At 41.7% G+C, this 14,150-nt stretch overlaps 1 protein-coding gene across 5 annotated transcripts in view; it reads right to left on the bottom strand.

Moving 5' to 3' along the window:
* Window positions 1-3,560, bottom strand: part of LOC131463939 (collagen alpha-1(XV) chain-like) — a 62,435-nt gene extending 58,875 nt beyond the window's left edge. For 3 of the 5 annotated variants that reach the window (XM_058636142.1, XM_058636481.1, XM_058636395.1), the window contains exons 1-2: window positions 3,107-3,560; window positions 2,922-3,020 (exon numbers count right to left, since the gene is read on the bottom strand). In XM_058636142.1, the coding sequence (XP_058492125.1) occupies window positions 2,922-3,020; window positions 3,107-3,116 (109 nt within the window). In that variant the 5' untranslated portion in view covers window positions 3,117-3,560. Of the gene's footprint in view, window positions 1-2,921; window positions 3,021-3,105 lie in introns of all 5 variants that reach the window. The other 2 variants (XM_058636229.1, XM_058636312.1) reach the window with 2 other exon arrangements.
* Between the last annotated feature and the right edge of the window lie 10,590 nt (window positions 3,561-14,150).

Here is a 14,150-nt window from a genome sequence, read left to right as displayed (position 1 = left end):
TTTTTCCAGCTTTTTAAGTTCCACTGCCTGCAGCTAAAAACATCCGGACACACGAGTCCAGCACGGACCAGTTCACGCCAAGGAAACGAGCGACATGAACTTCAACTCAGAATCTTAATGTTGCCACGGAGACAGCTCTGTTTTCAAGAATATTTACAGCATGCAGCCTGGAAATATTTGTCCCCGGTGCTCTCTCTCACTCCCTCTCTCTCACACTCTCTCCCTCTGTGGAAAGTGAGCCAGCATGCGTGTTTTCCTCCCCATGAAAAAGTGAATCATAGCAGTCGATTATGAATATGGCAGAGTCACAAACAGGCTGACAGTGGAGCCTCGAGCACAGACAGACACTGGAGGACCTGGACCACTGTATCACACTTTTAATGAACCTCACTCTTTCACACACACACACACACACACAGGTTTCTGCATTGACACAAAGCCCTATCCCCAACCTGAACCATAACCAGGTAATACCTAACCCTAACCTTCACTGAACCACGAGTCAAATCTTAGCCTCAGAAATTAGGTTATGCCTCATTAGGACCAGGTTTTGGTCTCCATGGCCACCACTTTTTTTTGTGTCCGATATCAAAGACTCAACTCTATATTATTATGATACAGTTATTGTAGACCCTTTATGAATTAGCCCAATCTTGATTTTTTATTTACATTTTTCAACAGTCTGTGCACAGTGAAGTGTGAGACATACAGGATTTTTAAGCCTCCAGAATTGCGATTTGTCTGCTGCCATTTTGCAAATGAAAGGTCAGAGGTAACGCCTACAATCACACTGGTGTCCACTCATATGTCCTGTACTTTATCATCTATTTTCCTCTAAATGGGAACATAATTTCTGCTCGACTGAAAAAGACCTGAAACTAGCCAATGAGATCATTAAGGTTAATTTTCCCATAGACCTCTATTTAAACAGGCACATTTTTTTTTGCAACCAGCAGAGTCATGCCCCTAGTGGCTTTTTGGCTATGTACTTCTGCATCGGCATCCTCTGGAGAACCAGAAGACTGCATTCACTTTTCAAAAAATGATGTGGTCTATGGTTTAATCCATAATGTCAACCCAGCAATTAAGCTCCTTGGGGCCAAATTAGCACAAGAGACCACACAGTTATTTGACTGCGTTCAGACAATCCAGCTTTTGTGACACTGGGGGTTCCTTGTGGTGATCATAGGTCATCATACAGACACACAAATGCCAATGTGGATTCCTTCAGGCTGACGATAGCAGCGGTTTATTGGCTGTCCTTTTCTGGAGGCCAAGGATGAAAACTAATAAAACAGAAAAACTGCTCCAAGACATGACTGACACTGACCTTCATGCCATGACATCATCTTCACTACCTTAATAATGTAGTGCTACTGACTGTGCCGCGGCTCTTGTCAGCATTTTTTAAGGTTTTTTGCCCGTGGGAAAGAAGAGCATGCAGCTCTTTGAGGACTAACTGGGACCACGTTGCAGTGTCCTCCTGATTGATGCATTAATCATGGGACACAGTTCAGATTTAAAGCTGTGAAAACAGTATGCAGACAGTGCAGCGTTGCACAGAGGCTCTTAAGAAACGCATCAGTCAGAATATAATTGAAACCACCATCATCTAACAGGAGCAGCACAGGAGTAAGCAGGTATCAAGAGAAGCTCCACTCTTCACTTCACAACACGACTTCTTGTAAAACAGCCTCATAAAAAGTGTCTCTGGACCAAATCAAAGCCTTAAATTTTACAATTAAATGTAAGGAACTGGGGGGGGGGTTGATGTAAATTGGTGTTCAAACCTTTAAACTCAAAACCCCTCAAAGACTTTTTACAGGTTGTTTGCATTTTGAGGCTCTTTGGTTGTTCATTTCAAGCACCTTCAAGGTCCAATTTCAAGCTTTTCCAGCACCTGACAGCTGTGGTAAAGTAATATGACTAACATGCATAATAAGAATGATTATTTCAATCCATTTGTGACAACAACAAAAGACAGTGTTGTGCTACAAACAACCAATTTCTTGTTTTATAGTCACATATGTGACAGACTACCAGAACTATTCAGTCAGTGAGTTATTTGTTGAGGAAGAAACAGAGCTAGCATTTCAAGCATTTTCAAGCAAATTCTCCAAAATTCAGGCACTTTCAAACCTTGAAAACACAAATATTTAAGCATTATCAAAGATTTTGAGCACCATTGCAAATCCTGACAATGACAACGCTAACATGTACATACGTGTGAGTCTGTATCTAGTTTAGGGGTCTAAGAAAATATAATATAGGGCAATATTCAATGGTGTAATTATGTACTGATTCTCTGAAGTGCTGTATAAATAAGGAAATATTCTTCACAGTGGTTCTGTGCTGCATTTAAGCCTCCAACCACTAGTTGGCAGCAGGCTTTTCAACAACTTTCACTATCCTCCACTGCTCCCAGACAAAACTTTGATTTTCATATCCAAATATGTGCATTGTATTGCCAGATTTTTGCCAAAACAGTCCTAATTTACTTGAGGAACTTCATTCCATTTGCCAAAACTTTCCTTCTTTTATTCCATTTCATACATATTCAGGAAAGAAAAAGCATGCAATTAATATTGGGAGAAACCCCAAAGATGTGAAGAAAAGATTTATGAATATTTAAACTGAAAAAAAAGGACCAAATTAAATATTCTAAAGTACCACTTATAATATTCATATCATCCCCCGCACAAAACTGCACAGGATAAGATAAAGTAATATCATGCCTCAGTGAAAGCCTCCACTGCACACCAGGCCCAGCAACAGTGTCATCATTCATATTCAACACATGAAAAGTCGTGAGCCAGCAGAAAGTTGGCCAGAGATTTTCCCCCAGCAGCAGCAGCAGCAGCAGCAGAAGGCAATCAAGAGAGAGAGAGAGACAGAGAGAGAGAGTGAGTGTGAACACATACCGTCCAGCAGCTGATAGGCAGAGGAGTGATGGCAGCAGAACCGGACAATGAGCAGGAGTAATCCACAGAACCAGGCAGGAATTCTGCTGCTGCTGCTGCACAGAAAAGACAAGTGAAAAAAAGTGAGAAAACTGAAACTCAAAAGTTCACAGAGAAAACAACTGTGGGGCTTTTTTTCATTTACCGTGAGGACATTTTCAGGTAGTGGTGAGTGAGATTAGATCCAAACTAAACTGGCCCTGTTTGACAGTAAGGTAGAGTGAGAGTGAGAGAGAGAGATGGAGCCTGCTCTGACTCTCTCTCACCACTTACTCCAAACTAAAATCTCTCCTCCTCTTTGCTCTCTTTGCTCTCTCTCTCTCTCTCTGCCTCTCTCTCTCTCTCTCTCTCTCTCTCTCTCTCTCTCTGGTTCCCAGTCAAACAAAGGCAGCTTCAGTGCGTCCGTACTCTTGGGGCCCTCGCAAACTTGAAACCCGACTCCTTTTTGCGTCTCTCTCTCTCTCTCTACGGACCAGTGCTTTCTGATCGGGCCTCCCCTCTAACATCACAACCTCAGATACAAATTAACACGCTGCAGTTAAATCCTCCTGTGCCACTGTTCCTGCTGCTGCTCCGCCTCACTGCTGTGGCTTCTCTCACTTTCCCGGGGCCTTTAAAAAAGCAAATGTGGCCTTGACCCATGGAAGGAGGAGGAGGAGGAGGAGGAGGAGGAGGAGGAGGAGGAGGAGGAGAAGGAGGAGGAGGAGGGGTCGGGACGGAGTTGGGGGGGTGGAGATGCGCCTCAGGAGGTGTAGCATCCAAAAATCTGTCTTTCATGTGCAAGCGAGCAAAATAAGTTATCGTGGATCAAAAGGGAAATATGCAAACAGCTAATACCCAAGTTTACTGGTGACGCAGGAATGTTGCCTTGGCTGAAACACAGAAACCTCAGTTTGTGTTTCAAAGCAAACTCCACAAAGCAAGTCTGTAACAAGGTGGTAAATAAATGTTCAACATCAGTCGGACGACCTGACGAGCCATTTAAACCTTTCTACCTTCACGGTTTTTAAAGTAAAGCCCAGGAAGTAGGATGAAAATGGCAGTTTCAGAAATCCATCTGAAAAGGAGGTCTATGGGAAAAATGAATGATTTATAAAACGTCACAGCACATGGTGTCAATTATGTAAAAGTATCTTTCCCTTCAGAGGAAAACGGGGCGATAAATCACGGCACGTATGATTGACAGCTAATATCATTGTAAAACTGTCATGGCGCCAGTTTAAGAGCGAATCTTACGGCTTCACAGCAGAAGTTTGTTTTGCATCCAGAAGACTGCACGGTCTATGCTTTTACATGATGCCGTTATTTAAAAAACAGTGACCATGGAGGTAAAAGGTTTTTAATTCATGTCTCTGCGTCAGAGAATAAAGGGAGTAAAGGTTTGAGCAAATCTTTCCGCAAACCCAGAGGTTTTAGGCAGTAGTTGTCAGAGAATACTCAGGTATTTGAGAGCTTTTTAATTGGTTGGTGAAACTAAAAAGATCCATCCAGCAATTGCACACGTCCTCAAACACCCCCCAAATCATCTCAAATCAGATCTCAAATCGTCGTCTCTTGTCTCTTGCATTTCACAGACACAAACACGACAATGACGTCAAAACCGGTGATGGAAGGGCCGATAAGTGGCAGTCTCCTCCGTCAGGGAAAGCGTTGTGAAAGGGCGATGGGTTGGAAACAAAGTTTTCTGCATCAGTGTTTTAAAGCCTCACCACAGACTAGGGCTGTCTCTTAGGACCATTCCATCGTTGCTGACAGGATTTGGCACGCGTACTTCTCGTTACCGTAACTCCTAGACTCCTAAAACTTACGGCAGCCCTCAGGACTTCCACGGAATGACCGCCCAATCACAGGCAAGTTTCACCAGCGAGTCACATGGTTATGCCCGTTTTTCAGTCGTTTAAACTGTTATTGCACAGTCAACACTAATATTGAATAAATGTCATTTTGTGACAATTCTACAGCCATCAAATCAAAATAAATCCAGGCAGCCTGGTTATAATTATGGTCATAAGAGGTTTAAAGCCCACAATGTGTGAAAAAATTACCATTTTGGATTAAATATTGTCCTGATCCAGACACATCATATTCTAATTTGTCTTTGTTTCTCACAAATCTGCCCAAATATCACTCAGTTATCATTTTAAATATGTATATTCAAATGAAAATCAGAATAAAATATTTAAAAAGTACCATTGCAATCACAATTTCAGTCAAAATATTCACTATTAGATAAGCGTTCAGAAGTCATTCGGCCCTACCACAGACATTGTTAGACCAAAGCTGTTACCAAGGCAACTCAGCCAAGACACACAATATGATTGACGTCACATACAATTACAAAAGACCAGATTTGACAAGAAAAAAAATCCCATTTTCCTGTCTGAACAAAGCCCAGTTCGTTACGACATTACATAAAACAGCCTAATTATGTGATTTGTCAAAAAAACTGTTGAATTTACTGCACTTTCTTCCATGTTTCACTGTCTGATACAAGTAGAAAAACATCCACGAAAGACTTTAAATCATAGAACACCAGAATTTACACTTTTCAGCTGTTTCTGTGCATTAAATCCATAATTTGCTGGAAACTGGAGACCACAGAAGTGTTAAAAAGTTCCATTTGTTCATGAATAAATGGGAGTAAAATAGGGAATCCGTTGAAATGCTTTGGATTTTAAACATTACTCTGAGTCGCCAACTCAGACGGTGATTTATGGGCGCAGGTATGTCGGAGCTGCAGCCTCACACCTCTGCTGGTGATTAAACCACCGACTGGTGACTCAAGAGCATTGTGCACTGGCTGGTGCCAAATGGAATCTGCTCAGAACACAAACACACACACACACACAAAGTCTCACTGCAGGAGCCAGTGTGGAGGCGGGGGGTAAGGGGGTTGAGGTCGGGACAGCAGATAAAGAAGTGTTTAGACCTTGTCTCCTGACAGCTCAGACAGATAAGTGGCATCACAGTGTGTGAGTGATGCGGTTTGAGCGGCAGCAGTGCTGATAAGCCGTCCTCGCGCCGCTGACCTCACGCAGACTGACCAGTGTCGTCGACTGTGGACACTCCTGTGTTGCAACTTTTGGAGCGACGGGAAAACGCGAGGATCCAGACTTTAGTTTCTTTAAAGCTGCAGTGCGTAATTTTTTTTTATTCAAGATTCAAAGTGTTTATTGTCATATGCACAGTAAAGAAACACGTTTCCCTGTACAATAATAATAATAATTATTATTATAATAATTATTATTCTTATTATTATTATTATTATTATTATTATTAATAATAATTATTATTATTCCGTCTCCATTTGGTCTCATTGAACAGAAATTTGCTGTGACTGAAAAAAGTCTCCGATCCAACTAAGGGAGCATTTGTGTGTATACAGCAGCAGAGCGGGGTGGGTGGGGCCAAGAAGGTGAAATTACCAGGTTTATTTGAGCAGTAGAATTTCCTTATGACCAATTCTTTGCTTTTTTTCCCAGTCATAATCCAACCCGTTTGCCACTGTCCCACTTTTACAAGCACAATGTTGTCTTTGCCTCAATAAAACAGGAATCACTTCCTGTGTGCAGTGCAGGAATGTCACCGGGCGACACAAGATCTAAATGTGGCTACACTGAGAAATACAGGGCAGACTATAGAGGTCTGTTTTGTGATCAATCAGGCTCATATTTGCCATTTTTTAACAATTGGCATTGGCTCGTTATTATTCATTAATCGTCCAATATTATTTCAATATTATTTTTACTCACAACATTATTTTTTCAACCAATTTCAGTTTAAAGAGACTGATAACAGAGACAATACAATACTGTTCAACACATATTTTTGTATTATGTTATTATTAAACTAAAAAGGGGAAAAGAAAAACAGCCGTCAGCAACTCTTCATCCATAGAAAAAGCCCAAACCCCATACTTTTGCATCAGCGTTAAGTTGCAAAATAGCAACTTTCCATAAACTGCAAATTTCCCAAAACAAAAGCTGAAGATTTGTCCGTTTATAAATAAAGATCTCAGTGAAAAATAAAACAATGCACTCTGTGGTTGCCAAGACGATTCCCCACCCACACTTTTAGGTGAGTGCTCCAACATCTCCATAGTTTTCTGTGTATTTGGACAAAAACAAAGCAGAAAAATGAGAGAGAAACGAGGAGACAAAAGATCAACACACTGGTGTTTCTATGCAAAGAAAAAACAGGAAGACGTGGAGGGGGTGAGAGTAAGAGTGAGAGTGAAGGATTTCAGCCTGTGGGTGGCTGCAGATTAAAAGACGGGGGGTCCACACGGTCTGAGTCAGTGAGATACCAGAACATTGTCATCATCGCTCTTCAGCTGACGGCTGTGAGAAAGCTGGCTGAGAAAAAAAAAAATGCACAAATGGACACAGAGAGAAAGAGAGAAAGCACATCTGCTTGTAGTGCTGAGTCTGAACGAGGGCGACTTTTTCTTTTTTATATAAAGGGAATTTCCATGTTGTGACTCTCAGCTGTTTGTGGTTGGGATACACGGCACTGCTGCTAAGAGACAAGCAGAGATTTAATAAAAAAAGACAAATTTACAGACCGTCTGATTCAATATTCATACTGGAAATAAGAAGGGCTTGATGCTTTTGGGGGGGCAAAAACTGAAATAATACACAAATGATGAGACATTTCAATCCCGGACGTAAAGGAGATCATAAATTTGAGAGCGAGCTGGAATTGAGGCCACTGGAGTTCCATCTTAACCTCGATAAGGAGTATTATCTACCAATTATATTCTAAATATTTCTTATCACATGAGCCAGGATTCCATCGCAGCACCTCTGACCCACTGTGGAATCTGATCAACCCTCAGATTATGAGTCCGCTCCAGTAAACATCACACAACGCGCCACCAAACAACTCCAGCTGCATGAAATGATCAAAGTTTTTTTTTTTTTTACTACATCAATGCAATTTTTCTTGTGTTTGACTGCATTTTGCAGAAGTTGCTTTCTATAACTCTCAGTGAACATTACTGGGTTTTTAGACGCTTGTCGTCTGTATGCGTTTGCACAGGTGACTGATTTTGCTTTTCGATGTTAGGATCGATTCCTGGTTCACCTTTAAGAGTGAGGAGATGATAAAATACAGAATCGATTAACTGCATCTTGAGGAGTACGAGTCTGGAGAAGATGCAGGGTGCATTCACAACGTCTTCACCCGTCTTAATCCAACCCTAGTTTGTTTGCTCGGAAAGTCCGGTTCGTTTGGGAAGGTGTGAGTGCGCAACCGAACTCTGGTCTGCCTAAAAACAAACGTACCTACGTTCTCACGCGCATGTAGAATGACAGCCGGGAGAAATGGCTGAAACTCGGACCGGCTGAACGTTGAACCGAGTCCCCAATTGTACAGAGTCTAGAGGACTATTAGGGGTGAAAACAACCGTAGTCACTTTTCACTTCCAGAGGATTGAAGGGTCTCTGTACGCAACTGAATAGACCTACAACCATCACATTAGACCAATGATATACGATGACATATGCAGAGTGACTAAAAATACGTCAAAACAAACATGCGTGTTGTCGTTTTCTAACAAGCAATGGCCATCTACAATGACTTCTGCCCACAAGAGCTTATAATGGAGGCAACAGGCAAATGGACAGACAGTTGCCGCCATGTTGGACGTACAGTATATCCAGAAGCTGCAGGACGTCACTTTGTCACATTTGTGATTTGTTGCCTTGTTATTTTAGCACTGGCAGATCCATGTGGGTTCACCCAGGGTAGAAAAATCTCTTCAAATAGTGAAGAGTTCACCCAGCGTTTGGATTTCTAAATTGTGACCAGATTAAGACAACATTAGGCAATAGAAAAAAAAAGTAATTATTGTGTTAGTCTGTTTTAAAAGTTCATGGAAAGATGAGAGAATTTGACTGAAACTGGAATGTCTTGAAATCACGACTAATACACTCCAGATAATGCAACTTGGAGTCAAACTACTACTGCATGTAAAGCAGTACACAAAAGAATGAGAATCACACATGGCGAAAACCAGGCAGGTAGGTATATTTGGAGTGACGAGGAGATTTTAAATAATTGGATATTTTTAAGTTAGTGAATGGTAAACCATCTAATACTCACAAGCAAAAACCTGGATTGCAAGAGAATGTAAAACCTGTTGTGAATTCATCCAAAAGAAGTTCATTACGTACAGAAAATCCAGAAAAAAAGCTTTCAATCAGACACATTTTTCTGTTTTATTAGCTTTTTTTTGAGTGACACGGGCCCCCCCGCCTTCAGGTTTGCAGAATTACTTGTCTCCGTCACAAAAGAAGGAGGGTGTGTTATGGGTCCAAGGTCACACTTCGTGTGTGTGAGTGTCGGGGTGACGGCTATGTGGTTGTTATGTGCCTTTGTTTGTCCTGGGGCAACAGAGAAAATAACAAGGGCTGCTGGTTGTTTTTTTTAAGCTCAAATCCAAATAAAGTGTCAACAAAGGGCTTCTCCCCACACCCCCCTCAGAATGACTGGCAGGCCGTGAGCCACAAGGTCAAGCTGCTTTGTAAAAGTGAAAAATGGGTTTTAAATCCACCGAAATGGGGGTTAACGAAAGCAGTGCATCTAATTTTCTTTGGTTTGTTTCATCAATTCTTTCTTTTAATTCGTGATTTTCTAACGGTCAAGCGTCGGAGTTGTTGCAAAGCTCTATTTTCTTGCAGAAATTGGATGTAGTCACGCTGTTTTTCTGGCATGGATCGGTGGCATCACATGGTAACTTGTTTGCAGTTCAATTAAACTCTTCAAATTATGCTGCATTAATTAGTTAGTTAGTTAGTGGTGTTTAACAGGAGTTGGTATCCATAAAGTTCCGTTACTTCTATTTCTGCATTCGATCATCCGTTATTCCTTGATTCTTGGTCTCTTTTTCTCCTTCCTATGAACTTCTCAAAGTCAGTCTGACACTAGGGCTGTAACTAACGATTTTCTCAATTAAGTATTTGTTTAGTAGTATTTGTTTGGTCCATAAAATGCCAGAGATGTCTCCCAAACAAGTCCTATTTTTGTCCACAATCCAAAATTATAACACTCAAACTGATTAATCGATTATCAGAATAGTTGACGATTAATTTATTAATCGGTTCATTGAATAATCGTTGCAGCCCTATCTAACGCATGCAGATAATGTGACGTTCAGTTGGACCCAAAGTGGCCTAGATGCTGTGTTCTGTTCCACAGTTCCCACACAACCTATCCCAGAAATAATCCAAAAAACATAACCCTGGAAACAGCATTTGTAACCAGAATTAGCCGTATTTTCGCACATGCATAGCAGCCACAGTAGCTAAATTCTAGCTCGACACATGAAAATTAAAGTTGTTGCTGATCAACAGTTTGTGCTTCACCGTTTCCTTTGTCAGTTTATAAATACCTTGTTGCATAACGACTCTGGAGACATTGAAAGAAATTGTTAATATGCCTCATTATGTCGTCTATATAAAGTTCCACTTTCCAGAGTGTTTATTAGCTCCACTTTAACATTTCCTTTTCACAGTTTGCTTCTTTCACAGAGACAGACATTAAAACTGTCGGAGGAAGTGTGCCAAGCCGTGAAAACTGTCGGTGTCGTCACGTCGCATTTTAAATCCCATTCATCTTCAGATTTACGGCGGAGGTATGGATGTAATCATCGTCTCCAGGTGGAGTCATCCTTCTTTACAGGTGCTTCTGGCCGAGGACGCACATTCCCAGTGGTATTTAACTACAACCGGTGCCAAGAGTGTGACCTCTGACCTGCCCGTCCTCTGACTTTTCAACAGCTACATGAAGTGCACTCGGCTCCGTATGTAATCCCAGGTGACGACGGAATCTGCTGCGTGTTTTGGGGGGGGGGGGAGACTGGGGCTGCAGCTTTCATGGTTATTAGGATGTCAAATAGTCAAAGCGTGTTAGCGCTTTGTTTGGAATTTAAAGAAAAAATCTTAAGAAGCCTGAACGTAATAGAAGTCAGAGAGGGGGGAGGAGTCAGGGACGGAAGGAGCAGCCAGATATTGTTCATTCATCCAAAGTGAGGGGAAAAATGAGGGCAGGAAAAAACAAGAGGGGTTTATGGGAGGATGAAAGGGAATTATTTTTTAATAATAGCCTTATGAAATTTCTGTTTTTTATTATTTTTAAAAAGTGGGATTAGTTCGTGAACAAAGTCTACCGTGTAAACACACTGAACAATTGTGGAGGAGTGACTCAGATTTTCGCCCGGTGCTCCCGCTTCATCCCACAATCCAAAAACACGCAGAATAGGTTAAAGAGTACACTCTAAATTGACCGTAGAGCGTGAGACTGAATGCTTGTTTGTCTCCGTATGTCTCACGATGGGCCGGCGACATGTCCAGGGCTCCGCGCCGCCTTCCACCCCTACTGTATGTCAGCTGGATAGGCTCCGGCCTCCCCTGGAGTTATCGGGCGCTAAAGGTGGGCTGTATAACTGTATGATTTTGTATTGGCCACTCGCCAAGCGGTGAATTTTCAAAGCAGGACAAGAAATCCCACTGCTAACCACTAATGCCCATAATAGTATCTAAACAAAGAAACCCGATCCGGCGTAAAACCCACACAATCCCACTCAGACACAGCAGAAGCATGAGTTGCATGTGCTTCCAGCACAAGAACGCTACTTCAACACATCTGCATAAATGCAGGCATAAAGGCGATAGGCTCCTTGGCGTCCACACCATTCCAATCTTCCAATGTAAAAGAAAACACGGCTGGTAAACACACAGATGTGTTCGGGCGTGTAGCCATGAGTCAGCCGCCTCTGCCATGCTTTAGTGCCCGGACAGAAGAAGTCAGTATATTCAGCAGATTCTCTCACATACTGTCATGTCTGCCAAGAAATCCATTTCTTTTTTTCTTCCTCCCCTCCCCATAAAGCCGTAACTGTTCAAACATTTTTGTACATCACCACCTTCCCACTGTGAGAAATGGGTTCATGCAGTCTGCTTGAAAACCACATCTCTTTAAAAATTTAACTTATTTATTTATAGCCACTATTACCGTGAAGGGTACTTGTGCCAATGTCTTGAAAGATAATTTACAAAAAAGGGACACGGAGCGTTGACATGTCTCGCAAATATCTAAATCTCCGTCTCGCTCTGTGCTTTGCTTTTATTTCCATTTCAGCACATGTAAACTGGCTCATTAAGGAGTTTGGGCTTCTGGGATTTGGGGTTACACGAGAACATGTGCGCAACGTAATCAAAGACGACTCTAAATTACAGTTTGCATGTTCTCACGTCCTAAAAATGTCCATATTTTCATACAGTAATGAAAACTCAGAGCTGAAATGATCTGTTAAACCCGAGGAAAAACATGATGAATCAATTACTAAGGAGTTTGAATTAGGCAATTCAAAACTTGTCCTTTGAACATGCAATTTTAACAAATGTTCAGGGGAAAGACAGATTTGTTCACCACTAAACGTAAGCTTACCCCAGTGTTTGTTGAACCCTCCTGTAGTTCAGTGTTGTCAGTCTCATGTCTAATTACGTTTATACCTCTTTAAACTATGAAACTATGTGTATAGCGTGCCATCTAGCAAGTTAACATGTCTAACTGCATAAAACTTTCTATGTGAGGACCAATTGTGAACCAAGAGGAAATTTGGGCATCAACACCAGTCATTTTGAGTTGGAAAATATACTACAACTTCATTTTATGCATGTTATTTAAAACATTTGAACATAAATCTCAACTTAAAGGTTGGAGAAGTTCTGCAAATTTGTTGCGACCAATAGTCTTTGGATACCCCTGTTCTAGATTAATGATTCCCAAAGGGCAAATTTGAAAATGTGAATATTTCCAGGGGCTAATGGCCTAAACGTTACATACTGATGCACGGTTTTATAATAATTTCAGTTATCATTTTTAAAATGGCAATGAAACCAAATCTAAGCCACGCCTTTCTTTTACATCTGGAGTCTAATAACATAACAAAATAGACGTCAAGAGTCTATCACAGGTGGGTACTGAACCCTTTGCTAGCTGAGCTAATGAATGACACATGACCGGGGCAGATTTTCTGTCCAAGTCCCTCCCGTGCCATGAATAATACATTATAAAATCTGAGCTGCAGGCCGCACGAAATCTGACCGAGGGCCGTGATTGGCCCGTGGACATAACTGATCTAGAAGGTGTGGTCAATGTAGGTTGTGTGGCTGAGCACATACAGTATGTGTACGTTCTGGATGGATGTAACAGAATATCCCCTTAGGGAAATTATTTCTCTGCATTTGACCCATCGTAGAATTAGGAGCAGTGGGCTGCCACACTGAGTAGCACCCGGGGAGCAATGGGGGTTGGGTACCTTGCTCAGGGATACCCCAGCCCTTTCGACCTGGTGGGGACTTGAACCGGCAAACTTCCGGTTACAAGCCAAGTTCCCTTTCCACTTGGCCACGGGCTGCTAAATAGTTGTAGCCATTAATTTCATTTAGTGGTAATGTTTAATGTTCATAAGTTCAGATGCTAAATGTCGAGGACATAATTATTATCTTGAAATTAAACCATTATGCTGAAAGAGACTAGTAAAAACCGATCAGATCAGAGGCCACTGAGGTGATTGTCCTTCTTGAGGAGAACTTTGTCCTTGTGAATGTTGCTGGCCGGCGTCTGCTCCAAGTGTCTGGTATTAACATATCCGACTCTGGGCATCACAGCCTGTTCCCCTCATGTTTGCTGCCCTGACAAAAGCCCCCACTCGGATCATAAACGATTTCCGTCACTGCATCCAGTATTTTTATCCAGCCTTTGGACTTCATTCGTCGGCCGGGGGTTGGATCGCATTTTTGGGCATCAACCAAGAGTCGCTTTTCCAGATGGTTAGTACAATTTTATCATGACAAAAAAAGACAACTTGACACTGTGTCTCTGTGAGCAGATCTCGACTTCAGCACCATGCGACGATGCGTGAAATGAAGCTAAGTGTGCGCAAGGATTGCAGAATAAAGCGAGAGCGAAAAGGGCGGGCAGCAGATTAAACCCTATTCATGTGGGTTTCAGATTATATTCAGAGATTTTGTGCCACACAACAGTATCAATTCTTTCTATTTTCTGCGGTTGCTTTTTTTCTGTAACGTCACATAATGACGATGCAGTAACAAGCAAGAACTATTAAAGGATACGAATAAAGATATGAATGAACTGCTTTGTTGTAGAATATTATTACAACAC

This window comes from Solea solea, chromosome 1, assembly GCF_958295425.1.
Source record: "Solea solea chromosome 1, fSolSol10.1, whole genome shotgun sequence".
In the NCBI taxonomy this organism is placed as follows: domain Eukaryota; kingdom Metazoa; phylum Chordata; class Actinopteri; order Pleuronectiformes; family Soleidae; genus Solea; species Solea solea.
Note: the sequence above shows the minus strand (reverse complement) of the source record. Positions and strands in the feature narration are given on the sequence as shown.